At 45.4% G+C, this 20,503-nt stretch overlaps 1 protein-coding gene across 2 annotated transcripts in view; it reads left to right on the top strand.

Annotated features, from left to right (window-relative positions):
* JAG2 (jagged canonical Notch ligand 2) overlaps positions 1–19,981 on the top strand; it is a 108,848-nt gene extending 88,867 nt beyond the window's left edge. For both annotated transcript variants that reach the window (XM_077323861.1, XM_077323862.1), the window contains 10 exons: positions 857–970; positions 2,714–2,830; positions 4,797–4,824; positions 7,329–7,414; positions 9,464–9,577; positions 10,033–10,148; positions 11,764–12,012; positions 13,639–13,770; positions 15,532–15,688; positions 17,482–19,981. In XM_077323861.1, coding sequence (XP_077179976.1) covers positions 857–970; positions 2,714–2,830; positions 4,797–4,824; positions 7,329–7,414; positions 9,464–9,577; positions 10,033–10,148; positions 11,764–12,012; positions 13,639–13,770; positions 15,532–15,688; positions 17,482–17,954 — 1,586 coding nt within the window. In that variant the 3' untranslated portion in view covers positions 17,955–19,981. The remainder of the gene's footprint in view (positions 1–856; positions 971–2,713; positions 2,831–4,796; positions 4,825–7,328; positions 7,415–9,463; positions 9,578–10,032; positions 10,149–11,763; positions 12,013–13,638; positions 13,771–15,531; positions 15,689–17,481) is intronic.
* Positions 19,982–20,503: the final 522 nt, after the last annotated feature.

Below are 20,503 nucleotides of genomic sequence, written 5' to 3'. Positions count from 1 at the left end.
TTTGGAAATTAGGCAATAGCAAGATGCAAAGCAACAGGCTTTAAAATCTGATTTGATAAATTCAGTTTGCAACCTGGATTCCGGCATTACTGAATGAGGTGCTTTCGTGAGTCTTTTAAGTAAATAGTAAGGATTTGTTCATTTACATCAGGGGTAGTCAAACTGCGGCCCTCCAGATGTCCATGGACTACAATTCCCAGGAGCCCCCTGCCAGCGTTTGCTGGCAGGGGACTCCTGGGAATTGTAGTCCATGGACATCTGGAGGGCCGCAGTTTGACTACCCCTGATTTACATTATCCTGCACTGTCTGGAAGGGACTTTGTGATTTCTACAAAGCGTTAAAACAGCAAACATAAACAACCTGTAAACATCAGACTCGTACAACATAGTACCAGGAAGGCCCCGATACTTCTGTCATTTTCCAAAAAGTGTAAAACAGAATTGTTCAGAAGGGCATTCTTGCAGGAGGAGCAAAGCTGCCGGCGTAATGGATGCTCTCAGGAGATGCATTTCATTAGGCCTAAGGTCCTTCCTGTGCCAATCGGTCTATTGTCTCAAACAGATGTTTGCATCTGTTCTTGGATTCCCCATTCCGCAGTCCCGCCCCAACTGTGTTTATTTTGTCTTAGTAGGCCTCTTTGCTTTCACAATCCCAGTGTTTATGAAACTATGTAATCCACTTACTGATTGACTGAACATTTTTGAGCATACTTGTCATCTGCCACCAAGTCCCCGTGAGAATGGTTAAGCTGTGAATGAAAAGGGTAACAATGGTATATTCAGCCTCTGAGCTTAGTCGTGTTCCTGTAAGGCAAGGAAGGGGTCATGCATGTAATCGGTTATTTGTGACTTCTAGGTGAGTACCAGTGCGATGCAAATACTTGTGCGAACGGAGGGACGTGTTATGATGACGGTGACACTTTCCGGTGCTCGTGTCCTTCAGAATGGAAGGGGAGCACATGCAACATCGGTATGTACCAAATATTTATTGACTTATTCTGGGATTTCTATTCTGCCCTATCTGGGGAGAAACTCTTGATTATTTTGGTCCGCTTTCAGAGATCAGTTTAAACTTCAGTTTGGACTGGCTGATTCTAAGGAGAGCAGTTGGGATCAAATTCAGGCTCTACTCTCAGATTGGTTACTCCAGCTCTGTTTAACAGGGGTGAGAATAAAGGGTCCATGCCTAGCCTCCAGCCTCATACAGATGTTGTTCTCTGAATGCTGACATGGTTTTGTGGTTAGATTGTTGGGCTTAGACCCAGGAGGACAAGGTTCCCATCCCCCATTCAGCCCTGGAAACCTGCCAGGGTGACCTGAGGCCTATTGGGAAGGCAGCATGGTGTCGTGGTTAAGAGCAGCAGATTCTAATCTGGCAAGCCGGGTGTGATTCCCCACTCTTCCTCCACCTGAAGCCAGCTAGGTGACTTGAGCTAGTCACAGTTCTCTTCGAGCTCTCTCAGCCCTACCTATTTCATAGGGTGTGTGTTGTGGGGAGAAGAAGAGAGGGTGTTTGTAAGCCACTCTGGGACTCCTTTGGGTAATGAAAAGCAGAGTATTGAAAAAAAGCTCTTCTTCTATCACAATCTCTCAGCCTAGCCTACCCTCCCAAAGTTATGGTGAGAATTAGTTATGGAAAAATCGCACGCATCACTATAGAATGGGTGAGACTTGTCTTGGCAGTAGTACGTGCGAAAGGGATGTGGGGGTCTTAGTAGAGCCTACATTGAGCATGAGTCAGAAGTGTGACTCAGTGGCTAAAAAGGAAAATGGAATTTTGGGCTGTATTAAAAGAAGTATAGTGTCCAGATCATGCAAGATGATGTTTTGCTCTGGTAAGACCTCACTTGGAGTGCTGTGTTCAGTTTGGGCACCACAATTGAAGAAAGGTGTAGAGAAACTAGAGTGTGTCCAGAGGAGGGCTACAAAGATGGTGAGGTGTTTGGAGACCAAGTTGTATGAGGAAAGGTTGAGGAAGCTTGATCTGTTTTCCCTGGAGAGAAGATGACTAAGAGGTGATATGAAAACCATCTTCAAATACTTGAAGGGCTGTCATAGAGAAGATGGAGCAGAGTTGTTTCTTGTTGCTCCAGAGGGTCAGACCAGAACCAGTGGGTTTAAATTAATTCAAAAGAATTTTTGACTAAACATCTGGAAGAAATTCCTGACAGTTCGGTTCCTCAGTGGAACAAGCTTCCTTGGGAGGTGGGAAGTTCTCCTTTTTGGGAAGTTCTTAAGCAGAGGCTGGAGAGCCATCTGACAGAAATGCTGATTTTATGAACTTAGGCAAATTGTGAGTGGGTGAGCAGGAAGGGATGTGCCAGCGTTTGTCTGTTGTGGCCCTCCTTGCATATCCAGGGAATTGCTAATTGCCACTGTGAGATGGTAGGTGAATTTCCTCCTGGTCAGGCTGGATTCTGGAGATTTTTGGTGGGGGGAATCATTTGGACATGAAATTGGGGTCGCTGTGGATAGGCAGGTAGTTCTGAGTTCCTGCATAGTGCAAGGGGTTGGACTTGGTGACCATGGAGGTCTCTTCCAACTCGATGATTCTATGATTCAATTAAGTGGAGAAGGGCGGAACTTTAGGATATGAAAAGCCACTTTGGGTGCCCGATCATAGAGAAAAGCAAGGCCTAAATAAGTAGTCATATTCTGAAATTCATGTTAAAATCTCTATAGTAAGGACACGTCTTTGTCTGTTTTACCAAAGCTAAGAACAGCAACTGTGTTCCCAACCCTTGCCTGAATGGTGGAACCTGTGTGGGCAGTGGAGATTCCTTTTCTTGCATCTGTAAGGAAGGCTGGGAAGGACGGACATGCACACAAAGTAAGTTCCCACCCATTTATGTCAAACACTAGCCCTTCAACCAACGTAGTTTGGATATCCAGATGGTTAATCCTAAGAGGAGGACTTAACACTGAGGCCAGCTCAAATCACGAGCTTGAGAGAGACTGAGCTATACAACTTGTTTGGAAATTTTTCTTTTAGAGTTACAGCTTGGGATTTTTACTATCATACCAATACGATGAGTTGCTTAGGTGTGGCAGAACCTTCTGAGTTTGTAGCTCAAGACGGAACACGCACAAAATGTTACATCTAGTCTAAATCTGAAAATTCCGCTTTGAAATTACCTTTAATAGCATCTCCCTTCATTAGGCTGTGAGTCTTGGGCACTATAACCAGTGATAATTGCAATCATTTCCTTAAACTTGAAGAAACAGCTGGGGGTGGAGAAAGGGATGGTTTCAGGAGGTGGGGGGGAAATGTGCAATAACTGGGAATTTCTTTTTGGCTGTGCCTTCATGGTTTAGCAGCTTCTCCATAGCTGTTCAAAGTGTTGTTTTTTTCTTACCTAACTGAGAATCTGACACTCTGAGCCTCAGGCGAGGGCGGTATATAAATATAATAAATAAATAAAATTAAATTAATGACAGTCCTCTCTCAATGTGCTTTAAACTGGGACTTAGCTGTAGTCAGAAGACCACTAGAAGGCTGAATCTGGTTGAAATCAAGGAAAGGATCACTTGATTCAAATAAACTTTGTGTTAATGACAGTGAAGACTTGATATGTTTTTTTTATTCTAGTATTTAGATCAGGATGATAAAAGTTAATACACGTTTATGACTCTAAGCAACATCCTGTTTTGCAGCCACAGAGTGTGGTTACATAAATGAGAACCAAAAACTGAGAGTAACATGGGGATTTTTTTTTAAAGAATTGTGATCGGTTGTATGGTAGACAAGACACAGTGGGAAAAAAACATAAGACTACTAGGAAAAGAGGAAGACGCAACATGAGATGGGATTGACCCATAAAGAAAGCCACAGCCTTCCATTTGCAAGTCCTGAGCAGCAGAGGTAGACAACCTGTGGTGCAAATGCTACCTCTGCTGCAAATGCTGGCAGGGGCTCATGGGAATTGTAGTCCATGAACATCTGGAGAACCACAGGTTGACTACCCCTGCTGAGCAGGGTTGTTTAATGATAGGGTCTCTGGGAGGTAATTTAATTAATAGGGTCTCTCTCCATAAATTGGAAGTGAGTTGATGGCACATAACATGCATGAGAGATATCTAAAAGTGGAAGTATATTCCTTTCTATCTGTCTGTCCTATCTATCAATCAATCATTTATTTTTCAATTTTTGGCCCGCCATTCCTGCAAGTGGCTCATGGTGGGTAGCAAAGTTGATTAGGTAAAAGGTAAAGGTATCCCCTGTGCAAGCACCAGGTCATGTCTGACCCTTGGGGTGACGCCCGCTAGCGTTTTCTTGGCAGACTCAATGCGGGGTGGTTTGCCAATGCCTTCCCCAGTTATTACTGTTTACCCCCCAGCAGCAAGCTGGGTACTCATTTTACTGACCTCGGAAGGATGGAAGGCTGAGTCAACCTTGAACCGGTTGCTGGGATTGAACTCCCAGCCTCATGGGCAGAGCTTTCAGACTGCATGTCAGACTGCCTTACCACTCTGCTCCACAAGAGGCTGAGGCAAAGTTGATTATTCTCCAGTAAAACCCAATTAAAACCCCCAATACAATTAAAGTCAAAAATATCCAAGTGGCAATAACCCCCTCCTCCCCATCCAACCAGACGGTACCCCCACCTCAGGGGTAAGAGGCTTAGTTCGATGATCTGGCTCAGCCTGGAGGGGCAGCATAATCTTACTTATGGGTATATCTCTGTTTTTATTTCCCCATACTATTTAATGAGCGCTGGCAGTTCAGTGAATGGTTATTGTGTGTGTCTAAGTATATTGTCTTCAAATGTGTTGATATGTTACTGTCTTCTGTTTAGATACTAATGACTGCAACTCCCATCCATGGTAAGTACTCAAGGATTATATCTTCTAATATTATGCTTGAATGAAGAACAAAGTTCGAGTCCAGTGGCGTCTCTAGAGACCAAAGAAGTTTTATTCAAGGTACTAGCAGAAAAGCCTGTTGTATCTCTGAATACAATGGCGCTAGGCCATCCCACCCTGGGCAAACCAGGCAAGGCCTGGAGAGGCCTTGGCGGACCCTCTCGGGGTGGGGGGAAGGTGCTGGCGGAGACTCCACTTCTTCCACCGTTACCCCCAAAAGGTCTGCCAAGATCTGTCGAGTCCTCGGTGGGCTTTTTCGGGGTGGGTGGGTGGAGAGGAGTCAGTCTGTCTCCCTGCCCCCGCCACCGCCCCCAAAAGGCCCACCAAGGCCTCCACAGGACTCGACAGGCCTTCTCAGGGCGAGGCAGTGGGGGGCAGTCCACTCCTCCCGCTACCCCAGCAGCTCTGGCAAGGTCACGGCTGGAGCTGCTCGGGGAGGCAAGAGAGCTGGCAGGGGCTCCCTTCCCCCAGCAGCCCACAGTCCCAGGCCCTCTGCCCTCTCTGCTCCTGCTTGCTGGGCTGGAACTTCTTCCAAATGGAAGAAATTGGAGGGGGGATGCAACCAGGGGCGGGACATCCTTCCTGATTGGCCATTGGTTGGATGGACAGCCAATCAGGAATGGGACAGCAGACATGATTGGTGGTTATGCAGTGAGTCCCAGCTCCTCCCAGCACCCCTTACCGGCTCTATTAATGGTTACAGATTACAGATAAGTTTTCATATGCATGAACACTGTCTGAAGAAGCATGCATGCACACAAAAGTCTGTAACTTGAAGAAAACTTTAGTGGTGTCCAAGGTGCCACTGGACTATCCTTTGTTCTGCTGCTCCAGACCACCACAGCTTCCTACCTGAATCTAAAGTTAGCCCTGGGCAGTCTTAGGCTACGGGCACCCAGCAGTGTTCACCACAGCAAGAGCATCAAGCAGCATGGGAGTGAGCAAGGCGGATGCTTGCTTGCTGCTGCCTTTAGGATTACGTGCCCTAGAGCAGGGGGGAGGAAAATGGCAGTGGTGTGGGGGAGAATATTATCATGGCAATGCTGCAACATCAGTGCACCACTCTGATTCTCTCGAAACTCAGTGGCAGGGGTGGCCAAACTGTGGCCCTCTAGATGTTCATGGACTACAATTCCCACGAGCCCCTGCCAGCAGCAGCAGCAGGGAGGGCTCATGGGAACTGTGGTCCATGGACATCTGGAGAGCCACAGTTTGGCCACCTTTGCTCTATGGTAACCATAGAGCATCCCACCAAGACATGGCTGCAGTGCCAGCTTACAAGTCCTCACCCCCTATACCCCTCCCGCTGGTTGTCAGCTAGGACTGTGCACATTTCTTAATCTGGTATTCTTCAGTTTGGGTCAGCTGGACCTGACAACATTTTGTTATTTCCCAAAGATCTCAGATTCCCAATACCAGAACAGTATTGTCTGGGTCAGCACAAGTATCGAGGTTTCTGCTAGTTCCTTCTTACACTGCCATTTCTTTGCTTTTATCAATTGCCAGCTGCAGCTCAAATGATGTAGTTTTGCTGCACTCGTTTCTGTGCCTAGTCACAATTTGAAATGTGTGTAGAACAATTTGAGTTGCTATAAAGTTTTGCAGTTCCGTGTAGTTTATCATACTTGTTTTCAGAATTTCTCTAGAGTCTTCACAGCATTTTAGTCTTGTCAGCTGGAAAATCCTAATTTAATCCAAGTAGCTAGGTTAAACAACCATCAATTAATTTTACAGTGTATTGATTTCTATAGCTGCATCTTGTGCTCTAAGAGTAGCTAAAAATCCATTTTATAGCCAATCCTGACTTCTCCTTGCAGTTGTCCAACAACCAGTGCCTCTTTTCTCTACCTCAGAGTATGTTCTTATTAAACTAGAATCATAGAGTTGGAAGGGTCCTTGTGGGTCATCTAGTCCAACCCCCTGCACTATGCAGGACACACTATGTACGCTGGTATGCTGCTTCTTTGTATTTTTTAAATGTTTGCTTCATTTATACCCCAGTGGGTGCACCCAAGGCAGCTAACACCATTCTCCTTCCTCCATTTTAACCTCACAACAATCCTGTGAGGTAGGTTAGACTAAGAGCATATGACTGGCCAAAGGTCACCCAGCAGGCAAGCAATATGGAAGCAGGAATATTTGTGCCACTGTAGACTGTTAATTTGATACTTAACGGGCACAAGTTAAAGCAATACACATAGCTCATTGAAACTGACATGCTTTGTGAATTCATAGTACAGTCCTTATGCAGTGAGTCTCCTGGGGGGGTTGGACTAGATGACCCAGGAGGTCCCAACTCCGTTATTCTATGAATGTGTTATGGGGATTTTAGGGGTTTGTATTGTTTTTCTTGTACACAAGTAAATAAATAAATGTAATTTTTCACATGTCATGTACAATGACCATTTGTGAAGCACCTTTGACAGCCTTCATTGCATTGATGGGTTTATTTATCTTTTTTACAGCTACAACGGAGGCATCTGCGTTGATGGAGTCAATTGGTTTCGCTGTGAATGCGCGCCTGGGTTTGCTGGTCCAGACTGTAGAATTAGTAAGTACTCGTCTAGGCAAAGAACTGAGAGGGGTCGCACCGCTGACCCCAAACCCCTTTGCCACATCTGCCCTTTGGCATCCTGTGCATTAAGCTTCGCAGAAGCCAACTGAATTATTCATTGCGCTGATCTTTGCTGTTCTTTGCAAGGTTGTCTCGGCTGTTTGAGGACAGCATAACCCACCCCCCACCCCCCACCCCCCATTTTGACAAATGCAACTAAAATGCTGTACTTTGAATGGTGGACTCAGATTGTCAGGCACACGTTGGTTTTTCATTAATCTCTTCACCCCAAGACAGTTGCAGAAAGGCTCTTGGGACTTTGTGTGTGCTCTTCTAACTTGAATGCTGTGCTCAGAATGCACAAAGTAGATTTGCCTCTATTGACAGTAGAGTTTGTTTGTCTGTCAGTTTAGTTGTTTGTTTGTTTGTTTATTTGAGAGCCAGTTTAGTGTAGTGGTTAGGAGCGCGGACTTCTAATCTGGCATGCCAGGTTCAATTCTGCACTCTCCCACATGCAGCCAGCTGGGTGACCTTGGGCTCACCACAGCACTGATAAAGCTGTTCTGACCGAACAGTGATATCAGGGCTCTCTGAGCCTCACCCACCTCACAGGGTGTTCTGGGGAGAGGAATGGGAAGGCAAATGTAAGCCACTTTGAGACTCCTTTGGGTAGGGAAAATCGGCATATAAGAACCAACTCTTCTTCTTTTTCTTCTTCTTCTTCTTTCTTCTTTCTACCTATCTTTTTGTTTGTTTGCCACCCTCCCCTCTGAATTGGGAAATTCTTGGAGATTGTGGGTAGTGCTTGGGAAGGGACCACAGAGGGTGTATAATGTCAGAGTCCATTCTCCGAAACAGCTTGTCCAGGAGACCTGATCCTTGGTGATCAGTTTCGAATTCTCGGAGATCTCCTGGCCCCACCTGTGTCAGAATGCCCTGCTTCTGCCATGATTAATAGTTGCTTTGTGACCCGTTAGTTTAATTAGCAACCTGGTGGCCAGCGACCTTATCCTGCTTACAGTCACCTGGGCTTTTAGAACAGAAGCCTGCTTGTAACATCAGCATCTGAGAGTAGCTGACCTCCCTGTCAAGATCTCTCCCAGTTCATATTCCAACTAATGGATCATACGACCTTCCTTCTTCAGCTAATAACAAGAATTGGACAGGCAATTGGAAAGTGCTTGCTTTGCCCTGCTTTGTTTTCATACTTAACGATGTATTTTATTAATTTTAATGTAAATTTTAGCTTGTATTTTATGCGATTTCATTTTAATTATGTTGTAATCTGCCCTGAGTCCACAGAGATGAGGCAGAAAACAAATGCAGTTATAGATGGAGGGATGGCTAGAAGGATGACTGGCAGACAGACAGACAGAAGCTCAAATGCCAGAAAAGACGGCAGAGGAGGGAGATGTATGGAAGCTAGGGCTTGATCCTAATAGGAAAGCAAAGCGGAAGTCTAAGGAATGGGGACATGTTGGTGACTACATGGCTAACATTTTTTAAAAAGTACCAGAGCTCTTTAAGTGAGGGGGTTTCTCAGAATTTGGTCACTTGATCAATAGCCCACCTTCCTTGCTGGAATTCAAGGTGGATTGCAAAGTAATAGGCAGGCAACATGAAGGTTAGCTTCCGGATCAGGTTTAAGGTTTTGGTTTTTACCTTCAAGGCCATTCGCAGCCTGGGTCCTGCTTCCATGAGGGACCACTTGGCTCCTTATGTTCCCCATAGAGCCCTTCGCTTTGAATCTATAGATTGTTTCCAGTCGCCAGGAGGCATGCCTGGCCTCGACCAGGGCCAGGGCCTTTTCAGTCTTGGCCCCGACTTGGTAGAATGAGTTCCCAGAAGAGCTGAGAGCCCCAATGGAGCTATCACAGTTCAGCCAACTGTCCCATGGAGGGAATTAATTTTATGCTTATATGCTTGGCCTCAGTTTACCCTCTGTAAAATCAAACTGAGGTCTCATCCGGCTGTGTTGCAGCCAAAACCTGCAGTAGTTTGCACCTGGAGCATTTGGGCAACTGCTTTTTCCCTCCCATTCCCCAGATATTGACGAATGCCAGTCCTCCCCTTGTGCATACGGGGCAACTTGTGTGGACGAAATCAACGGATACCGCTGCACCTGCCCCCCTGGAAGAGCGGGAACCAGATGCCAAGAAGGTAACTTGAAGCTTTCAACCGAGAGCACAATATCGGATGACTCCAGTCTTCTACCTGCTGTTTTTAATCTGCTTTTTTTGAATGGGGATCACTTGGGCTATTGTCGTATCGATTACATTTCCAGCCTGCTTTTTAAGACAATGCGGATTGACATTTTACTATGTCTCCCCACTTCCCCGGTGGAGTTCCTAGTTGAATGTGAGGAACAGGGTGGTAGGTGGGCCGGGCTAAGTTGTTGGGAAGGGTTCTGCGTGTGTTTCTCCACCTTTTAAAATTTGTTTCCTGAAGTCAGCCTTGCAGGGGGGGAGCTAGCATAGGTAGCAAAGATTTGTTCCAAATGGATCAAGGGTGGTGGTTATTTTTTAAGTTTTACATTATTTACGGTTCAAGAGGGTTCATCTGAATTGCTTCTGTACTTAAAGTGGAATTTATCTCCACTTTCTCCTCTCCGCCAGTGATAGGATTTGGGAAGTCTTGCTGGTTTAAAGGAATGTCCTTTCCCCACGGCAGTAGATGGGATCAAGAATGCAACAGCTGCCACTGTTTGGATGGGCACATTGACTGCACCAAGGTAGTATCAGATTCAAATGCATTGTGTTGTCTTGCATCTACCCCTCCGATTTGAAAGCCTCAATGGCACTCCTCTGCCAGCTGTCATAATTACGGTATGTGCTGGCGTATAAGACTACTTTTTCCCCCTGAAAAACATGCCTCCAAGTGGGGGGGTCGTCCTATACGCCGGGTGCACTTCAGTTGGGATAGACATAGCTGCCCATATTGGCCCATAGTACTGTAATGTAATGTAACAAACTCTATATTTTGAGTGGAAATGTTGGGGAGTCGTCTTATACGCCGGCAAATACGGTATGTAATTTTGTAGCATCTCTGCACAGCCACTAGGAACTAACCACTTCTCCCCACACCACCCTTGTCTCCACTCAACACACACTCAGACAGAATATGATAGCATGCAATGAAAAGAACAGGAACAATGCCACCCCCTGAGTATGTTTGCCTGCCCGGCACTTTCAAGTTTGCAGAAGCAGAGCCCAGAACTGTCCCCATTGTACCTCTGATGTGAAGAGGTACAGATAATGCACTGCAGTCTGTCTCGTTTGCTTTTATTGTGTACAGATTCATATTATACTTGTTTTTGCTAACTCTTGCCAACTGTTCATATTGCTGGGAAAACACTTAAGACTCTGCTGTCATAGGATCATAGAGTTGGAACGTACATCCAGGGGCATCTAGACCAGCCACCTGCACAATACCGGAACTCAACTACCTGCCTACCCACCGTGACCCCAATTTAATGTCCAAATGATTCCCACAAAGACACCAAAAATCTCCAGAATCCAGCCTGGTGTGGAGAAAATTCACCTACCATCCCACAGTGGTGATCAGCAATTCCCTGGGTGTGCAAGGAAGGGTCACAAGAGACAAACACTGGCACATCCCTTCCTGTCCACCACTCACAATCTGCCTCAGTTCATAAAATCAGCATTTCTGTTAGATGACTATCCAGCCTCTGCTTAAAAACTTCCAAAGGAGGAGAACCCACCACCTCCCAAGGAAGCCTGTTCCACTGAGGAGCCCCTCTAACTGTCAGGAACTTCTTCCGGATGTTTATCAGAAAATTCTTTTGAATTAATTTCAGCCCAATGGTTCTGGTCCAGCCCTCTGGGGCAACAGGAAACAACTCTTCTCTATCTTCTATATGACAGCCCTTCAAGTATTTGAAAATGGTTTTCATATCACCTCTCAGTCGTCTTCAGATTAGAGGCCACCATCCTTAACCACAGCATCGGCCAGGTGCCCCGTGTCTAGGTTAGGCAGTCAAGCGCACAGCCTCATGTAGTTTTGTAGGAATCTCTGTTTGACTTTGTGCCTTGGTTTACTTGAAGTATTCTAGAGAGTCCCCAACAACCTTTTCCACAGCAAAAAGGGGACAGAATGCCAATGGCTATTTCAAAATAAGCAAAAAAAAACCTGCATTAGCATCAAGCACTGTCTAAGAACAGAGCATTCCTAGAGAGATCCTCCTGTGCATGTGTGTTGTTTTATAGCTGATTGCAGGAGTATTCTTGGAACTAAAATGACTGGAAGAGCGGGCTGTTAATTTATGCATTTGTTGCCTTTTTGGCTATCTCTCCACATTGAAATCAGCAGCTCTGTTTAAATTCCAGGTGTGGTGTGGGCGGAAATCCTGCTTGTTTACCAGCCACCCGGACCATGCAGCCTACCGGTGTCCTAAGGGTCAAGAATGCCAAGAAAAAATGTACGTCAAATGTTTCCAACCACCTTGCGCCGACTGGGGGGAGTGCAGTGAATCGGAGCCCCTGCCTGCCAACATCAAGTGCCGTCCCAGCTCGGGCTACTTGGACAACAGCTGTGCCAGGATCACGCTGATTTTTAACAGAGACAAAGTACCCCAGGTGAGAATTTTAAGTGGCGTTAATGTTCTGACAGCTTCACAACAGTATGTTTTACAATATGGCACCATAGGACTGGCTGTCTGCTTTCAGAGAGCTGCAAACTAACAAGTAAGAACCTTTCCCTTGGCTCCCTTTAATTTTCGTCATACTGTGATCATGCCTCACCTTTCTCCCCGATGCAGTTTGCTTTGTTCTCTGTTTTCTCCTCACGATAACCCTGTGACATAGATTCAGGTGGTCGGAAACGATAGAACAAAGTTTGACTCTGGTGGCATCTTTAAGACCAACTAAGGTTAATTCTGAATATAAGCTTTTGTGCCCTTATATCTGATGAAGTGTTCTTGCACACGGAAGCCTCTGCCGACGATGCTAAACTGGGAGGGGTGGCAAACACAACAGATAACCAAATCAGAATACAAGATGATCTTGATAGGCTCAAGAAATGAGCTAAACTGAATAAAATGAAGTTCAATAGGGACAAATGTAAAGTTCTGCATTTAGGTAGGAAAGACCAGAGACACCAATATAGGATGGGGGAGACTTGTCTTTGCAGTAGCATGTGCAAAAAGAATCTAGGAGTCTTATGGAACATGAGCCAGCAGTGTGACTCAGTGGCTAAAAAGGCAAATGGGATTTGGGGCTGTATCAAACGGGGTATCGTGTCCAGATCAAGGGAGGTGATGGTACCACTTTACTCTGCTCTGGTTCGGCCTCACTTGGAGTTCTATGTTCAGTTTTGGGCACCCCAGTTGAAGAGGGATGTAGACAAACTGGAGCGTGTCCAGAGGAGGTCAACAAAGATGGTGAGGGGCTGGGGGCCAAGATGTATGAGGAAAGGTTGGGGGAGCTTGGTCTGTTTAGCCTGGAGAGGAGATGACTGAGAGGGAATCTGATAACCATCTTCAAGTATTTAAAAGGCTGCCATATAGAAGATGGAGCAGAGTTGTTCTCTCTTGCCCCAGAGGGATGGGCCAGAACCAATGGGATGAAATTAATGCAAAAGAAATTCCGTCTAGACATCTGGAAGAAGTTCCTGACAGAGCAATTTCTCAGTGGAACAGGCTTCCTCAGGAGGTGGTGGGTTCTCCATCTTTGGAGATTTTTAAACAGAGGCTGGAGAGTCACCTGACAGAGAGGCTGATTCTGTGAAGGTTCAAGGGGGTGGCAGGTGACAGTGGTTGAGCGAGAAGGTTGTGAGTGTCCTTCATAGTGCAGGGGGTTGGACTAGATGCCCCAGGAGGATGATCTAGGAGCAAAACATTCAGGGGGCTCAATGAACTGCAGCGGGAAATGAAATAGGACTGAGTTTGTGGATTGTTGGAGACACCTCAGTGCTTTTTGCGCGCTAGCGGCATTACAATACTGTGACTTTTAACTGCTATTTTGTTTATTGTGTCAGCTGCCTTCAGACACTTCAGCTGAAGAGATTGCATGATATGCGTCCCTTTTGATAAATGCTCTTGCTTTATTATTGGACCCACTGGAAAGGAGACTTAACCTCTTCCCCTTGCTCTGTGAACTCCAGTCTGTCCCTTGGGTGGGTTTTGTTCTGAGACTTAAGTTGTACTTTTAACTTCCATTCCCTGTTTCACAAGGTGGGGGGGTTGTGTTCCCTCCTTCTCACAGGGCACGACAGTTGAAAACATTTGCTCTGAAATCCGATACTTGCCAGTCACTCGATCTGTTTCAAGTGACCGAACGCTGCTGCTGCTGTGCGATCCGTCCTACTCCATAGAGAACGCCGTAGAAGTCGCTATTGTAAGTACCAGGTGTCCTTCTGCGCAAGTGGTAAAATGTTTTCCCCATTGTACTCTTGGCCGTAGAAATCTCTCGACTCGTTTTGCTTCTAACCGTAGCGCACTCCCTTCACTTGGCCACGAGACTGTCGGAAAGGTGGTGGAAGATATTGCAGGGAGCTGCGGCTTTTCTGAAGAATAAAAGAGCTTGGTGTAGTGGTTAAGAGTGGCAGCTTCTAACCTGGTGAGCTGGGTTTGATTCCCCGCTCCTCCACATGCAGGCCACTGGGTGACATTGGGCTTGTCGCAGCCCTGATAGTGCTGTTCTGACTGAGCAGCCTCACCTCTCTCACAGGGTGTCTGTTGTGGGGAGAGGAAAGCTGCTTTGAGATGCCTTCTGGTAGAGAAATGGGGGGTATAAAAACCAACTCTTCTTCTAAGGCATAAGGATCACGGTGTCAGGATAATCAGAGAATTATTGTGAGGCGCAAGCCAAAGGCTATAATATGGCACCTTCCTTGACTGAGAAAGGAGGAAACGAGGTTGTAAGGCTTCAAAAAGTACAGATCTAAGGGGGAGGGAAGATAATTGAAGTAAAAACTTGATGGCTTCAGATCACTGTCACAAACCAAAGTGGACAGGATACAATCACCTACCCTACTTCTTCCTACAACAAGACACCCCGTGAGGTAGGTGAGATTGAGAGAGTTCTCTGAGAGAACTGTGACATGATCACCCAGCAGGCATTGTGTGACAGGTCAGTGGGAAATCAATCTTCCAGATCTGAGGCCACCATTCTTAACCTCTCTACCAAGCTGGCTCTTAGTACTGAATTGACCAATAAGATCACTGGGGGAAGTCCCAGTGGGCTGACGACCCGAGAGGAGGGGCATGCACTCCTACTAGAGCCAGCCTGGCCTCAAATGAGGGCCAGCCTTTGCCCCAATAGATGTGTATAGGAGTCACTGTGATCAGACAGCCCACATCCCCATGTGGAGGACAGGACCCTCTGCTCTTCCTCCCATCCTGCTTCCATCAGAGGGGTGGAGGCTTTAATCCAGGGCCATTTTTACTTCTCACTCCACCTGGCTGGTCAGTAAGATACTCTTAGCTAGGCTGCCATTGCTTACTTGTATAGTAACAATGCAGCAAGAGCACAATTTATGTTCAATGGGTCATAAGGATCAATGGCCTAAGGAGGTTGTGAGCCTGAATGGCCCCTTCCCACTCTAGGATTCTGTGATTCTTGTTCAGCAGTGGAAGGGGCTGCCTAAGGAGGTGGGGAGCTCCCCCTCATTGGCGGTCTTCAAGCAGCAGCTGGACAGATCCTTCTCCTGGATGCTTTTGGCTGATCCTGCATTGAGCAGGGGGTGGGACTAGGTGGCCTGGATGGCCCCTTCCCACTCTAGGATTCTATGAGTTTAGTTCAGAAGTGGAAGGGGCTGCCTAAGGAGGTGGGGAGCTCCCCCTCACTGGTGGTCTTCAAGTAGCAGCTGGACAGATCCTTCTCCTGGATGCTTGAGGCTGATCCTGCATTCAGCAGGAGGGTTGGACTGGATGGCCCCTTCAGACTCTAATATTCTGTAACATTAGTATCCAGCTAGGTTCCTTGAGCAGGCTGGATGTTGGCACATATTACTGGCTTTGAAGGAGCCCCTCTGCCTTCAGCAGCATAACGGGAATTCTTGAACCCTCAGATACAAGGCTGGTCATCAAACCAAGGCTTACCGGCCAATACGAAAAACAAGGCCCGCCTAAACCTGTGTTCCCTATCTGATTTCAGTCTTTCATTTCGCATCAAGATGAGACCAATAACAGCCTTATTCAGAACGCTGCCAATACTATAGTAAACGCAATTACGAAGCGGCAAAACAGCGCCGTGATGCTGGCGGTCACAGAAGTCAAGATAGAAACCATAGTCGTCGGGAGTTCTTCGTCAGGTAAGTGTGAAAGGGTTTTTGTGACTTGCGTGCAAAGAGCAGCAACTGTATATGTCTTCAGTCCCCATCCCTGAGTACCCTCAGTACAACTCCTTATCTCCTTGTTCTTGCCCTCACTGTGTGAGGCTAGCTGTGGTGCCGTAATACATGTGATGCAGCCTCTTCAAGAGGAGCGGGCAGTATGCCAACTCTTCCGTGAGCATCATTGTTAAATGGGTGAATAGAGAGCCTAGCTTTCAGCGTTCCGCAGGGCCTGCAAAACAGAACTCTTCCGCCAGGGCTATGGTTGAGTCCGGCGTGTCGAGGAAGATCTGATGGGCCTCCCAGTGTCAAGAGCGTAAGCACCCAACATGTGATCCGCGCTGCCTCCTCCCACTCCTATATTAGATTTCGAGGGGCTAGTGGGTAGGTTTTATTGGTTGAGGAGTCTGTTTTTGAGGAGTCTGTATTGATGACTGTCCGGATGGGCTTTAATGGGGTTTTTAACAGACTGTTGTAACCCGCTACCGAGCCAGTTATGAGAGTGGCGGGCAATAAGTCAAAATAATAATAATAATAATAATAATAATAATAATAATAATTTGGGAGCAGTTTGTGCCTGTAAAGGTTGGTTCCCCCCCCACACACACACACACATATTCCCGCACACCTTTTGTTAAGTGTTCATACACTTAATGGGGAAGCCATCTCTCTTTCCTAGTTTGAAGCAAGGGACTCAGACAGGGACGGTTCAGTGGCTGTGAGGTTGAAATTGGGGTCAAAGTATGCTGCTTGGCATAACACTGTATGATGTGAAGGCCAAATTTTGCAGATTGTTTTCAGCCCTTTTGGGCTTTTTGGGTAGAATTCACGGAAGAATGGCTCTAGGTGCTTTTCCTCATAGGGTGCTGTCAGCTGGGCTGTCATAAACTATCGTCAGCCACTTATTTTCTGTTTTTAAAAATATACCACCTGGGTAGAAAACAAACCCCAGAGAAGCTACATATTATTGCTATTGGGTTGTTTGCTTTTTACCCCATGGGTTACTGGAGTGCCTCATCCTACTCTAAGAGTTTGTTAAGAGAGTGGTGATCAAGAGAACCATTTTTAAGTTATTTGGAGAGATGCATCTCTTAATAATAACCACAAAAGGGGGGAAAACGCTTTATGGGACACTTTACCTTTATATTAAACTAGAGGCAAAGCTCATTGCATTCAGGAAGACAATGGGTGCTAGATTTTTTGGGGGGGGATTGAAAGAAATCTGCAGACAGCCTCCCCCCCCAGGACCTGGAAAGGCTTCAGGCAGCTGTTAGGGAACTCACTGGCAGGGGCAACTCTCATACAGCAGGGATCTGCAGCCTCCGAGCCTCGGAGGGAAGTGGAAGGAGGAGGGGGTGGCCAGGGGTGGGGGATGGTAGATAGTAGACGATTGGCTGGCCACTGGACAGACAGGCAAGCTGGTTGGAGGAGGAGGCATTCAGGGGCTGGACAGCCACCCTGAGTGGGTGTTAAGCGCTGAGTGGCACTTAAGCCGTGAGACATGTTCCTCTTCCAAGCCCTTACCAGAAATATATCATGTGAAATATATTGGGAGTATATTTCCATGCAAATCCAGTTCCCCACATATCCATGTAAGCTGTTTCAGAGGACAAGTTGAAGGTTAAAGCTGCTTCAGCTGAATTGCTGCTCTCCTGATACCCCATTGTAGTACCTCTTTCTGGACCCATTCATTGTGTGTTCCCTCTGTATTTTTGCTTTTAACTGTCAGTCACAAACTAGGATGTGACATTTGGTTCTGTGTTCTTTCCTAGATTACCTGGTTCCAATCCTCTGCGCAGTTTTTAGCATCGTGTGGCTCACCTGTATTATAATCTGCGTGTGGTGGACCCGGAAGAGAAGAAAAGAACGAGAGAGAAACCCCCCGTCCCGAGAAGAGGCAGCCAATAACCAGTGGGCACCTCTCAATCCCATATGGAATCCTATAGAGAGGCCGTATGGTCCCAAAGACATTCACTACGAACGCAAAAATTTTATATCTCAAAAGAGAACTTACGACGGGGTAGAGGAGTCCACGGAGTGTGAGGAGGAGGAGGAGGAAGAAGAGGAGAGGGAGGTCATGGAAATGGACAAATTCCTCTCTCACAAACTCTCTAAGCCTTTGCCAGCAAAGGCTGTTGACTCATCTGAGAATAGCCCTATTAAGAAATCTCTTCAGACAACCAAAATGGACAACAGATCTGTAAAAAATGTGAACATGGCAAACCTTGAAGGCGGAAGAGACTAAGTCTGCGACTGGACCATAAGCCACGGTGGTCTGGGTTCAAGGGGGGGTGGGGGAGAAATTGACACCTCCACTTTGGGTCAAGAACTTTAAATATCCGGGAGTCAAATGTTCATAGTTACTTTATTTTCAGTAAAAAAAAGAATGAAAATAATAAAATAAAAAAAATTATTTTGTTTCTTTTAGCCTTGTATAAATTATTCGATGACTGTCAGAGTAATCTTTGATAGTTGCTATTTTTGTAAAATCTACTCAGAATGTGCTTGCTGGATGGTAGATGGGGGGGGGAGTTTATATTTTCGATAATTTCGTAAAAGTTTTATCGTACAATCTTCTGCGCTGTTTACAGGATCCATTCTCTGTCTTTAAAATAAACTGTTAACAGCGGTGGCTTTAAAACCTCCTGATAGAGGAAGTTGCCCATAAGAAGTCACAGCCCCCATAGACTTTAAGTCCCTACAAGAAGCTACTCTACTTCTAAATTCTTCCCCCCCCCAAAAAAAAAAATTGCCTTATTTTCCTTTTTGAACAAAAAAACTTGTCTATAGAGATCTTTCAGACTGTGTTTGGGGGAAAAAAGAAGAAAGTGGCCTTTTTTTAAGTTGAACGTGTCCGTGCGTTTCCTTTCCTTTAGGACTGCAGTATTGAAGCACGTCTCAAAAGTGCCTTGAAATTATAAAATAAAATTTTAAAAAAGATTCTATAGCAACTGTCAAAGACTGCCATGCCCATCTAAGTTTACCGCAAGAGGATGCTTTGGGGGTCCTCAGGCAGACACCGTTAATTTTCGGATTTGTTCGAGTGCATTTTTTTTGTGTGTGTGTAAATATGTATATATTTAAATGAATCACTTCTGTATATTTGAGTTAATAACTTAAAAAAATATTTTTGGTCTTTTTTTTTTAAAAAAGAAGTCATTCCTTTTTAATTTATGTCGCAGAAAGGGAAGTTTTATGGCAGTTTCTAATAAAATTTAATAAAAAAAACTTATTTTGGTATTACGTCCCTCTTAGAAAACAATGTTCATAACAATCAATGTCGGGGAATCCCTTGGTCTTTTTTTTTGTACTTTCCACTGTATTGCCGCTGACTGTTTTCACATGTAAATAGATCCAGGCTGTTTTCCACTCATCTCAAGAATGCAGAGAGTAGGTATACTGTACAGTATAAAGATATCAAGGCAATTAATTTTTTTTTCTTTTGCGATTGTTTATTACCCATGGTATTGCTTTTCCTTTTTTTTAAAAAAAACACAAAATACAGGCCTAATGAAGGGAACAATTCTTTTCATTCTCGTTTCTGATGTGCTTCTTCACCTTTTCTTCTTTCATTTTTTTTAAGATGGCAAATCTCTGGCTGGAACTCAGCATTATAGCAGGTGCATGGCCCCCACTTTAAAAAGCATCCCCCACCTCATCTCCTCCCTTTCTCAGAACTTACAAGTGATTCAGATCCCACCAGAAGACCGAGAGGTTCCCTGTCTCTACCCCCACTTCATTGGCTGCTACTTGTAGGGGCAGGGAAGCCCTTGGTGTGAGGTCACGTCTTCGCTATTTTGTCCCTAGAGAAAGGGGGAACCTCGGGGCTGCTTTTCTCAGCAGCCGCCCCACATCGGTCACAACGTCTGGTTCTGGAATACCTCGCGAGAAATTGATAATTTATAATGGAAGGCTTGTGCATTATATGTGGGGTTTATTTTTAAAGGCTTTATTGCTGTTAAAACAGATGAGCTATATCTTTATTTTTCATGACTGGGGAAACATAATCCTACATTACTTAGCTTGTCCTATCATTGAAAAGAAAATCGATGTCTCTCTCTCTCTCCCTTTTTTCTCCCTCGCTCTCTTCCCACCCTCTTAATATTTTGGCCACTCAGCAATGTATCCCTGAATGTTCTTTTTTTTAATTAGTTATTTTATACATGAATGCAGGAATTGCTTTGCAGGAATATCTGTGCAGTACATTTTGTTTGACATGTTCTTCGATAGCTTTCGGAAGAAAACTATTTATTAAAGCATTTTATAACAATGTTGGCGGTTGGCATGATTTTTGTCTTACTTTGAGCTTAAATACTCAATCCTGGGATTTCTTTTTTAATTCAGAAGTTTGTATTTCCCGAACTTCTTTCCCATTCCTTCTCTGTAAAGATTTATTCCCTTTCCTTGCGTAAAATCTTAAATAGTTTTGTTGCCTTTTTAATATTGCTGCCTTGTAAAACACAATAGGGCTAGAAATGCCGATCATCACTTTGGGCAGGGATTCCGGGGGTTTTGGGGGGGAGGGTCATCTTGACATGAAATTGGGGTCACTGTGGGTAGGCAGGGAGTTGTGAATTTCCTGCAATCTGCAAGGGGGTTGGACTAAATGACCTTGGAGGTCCCTTCCAACTCTATGATCCTACTTTCCCTCCTTTCAAATTGCTTGATTTCCTGATCCCTTCCACTCATTTGGTACTCCACTTTCCCAATTCTAAGGGTTCCTGAATTTGAATCCCGGAACAGAAGCTTGTGGTGAGAGGATTTGCTCGCATAGACCGTTTATGCACTGGAGGT

Source organism: Paroedura picta, chromosome 2 (assembly GCF_049243985.1).
Source record: "Paroedura picta isolate Pp20150507F chromosome 2, Ppicta_v3.0, whole genome shotgun sequence".
Classification (NCBI taxonomy): domain Eukaryota; kingdom Metazoa; phylum Chordata; class Lepidosauria; order Squamata; family Gekkonidae; genus Paroedura; species Paroedura picta.
The sequence above is the reverse complement of the archived record's forward strand: the minus strand, read 5'-3'. Positions and strand labels throughout refer to the sequence as shown.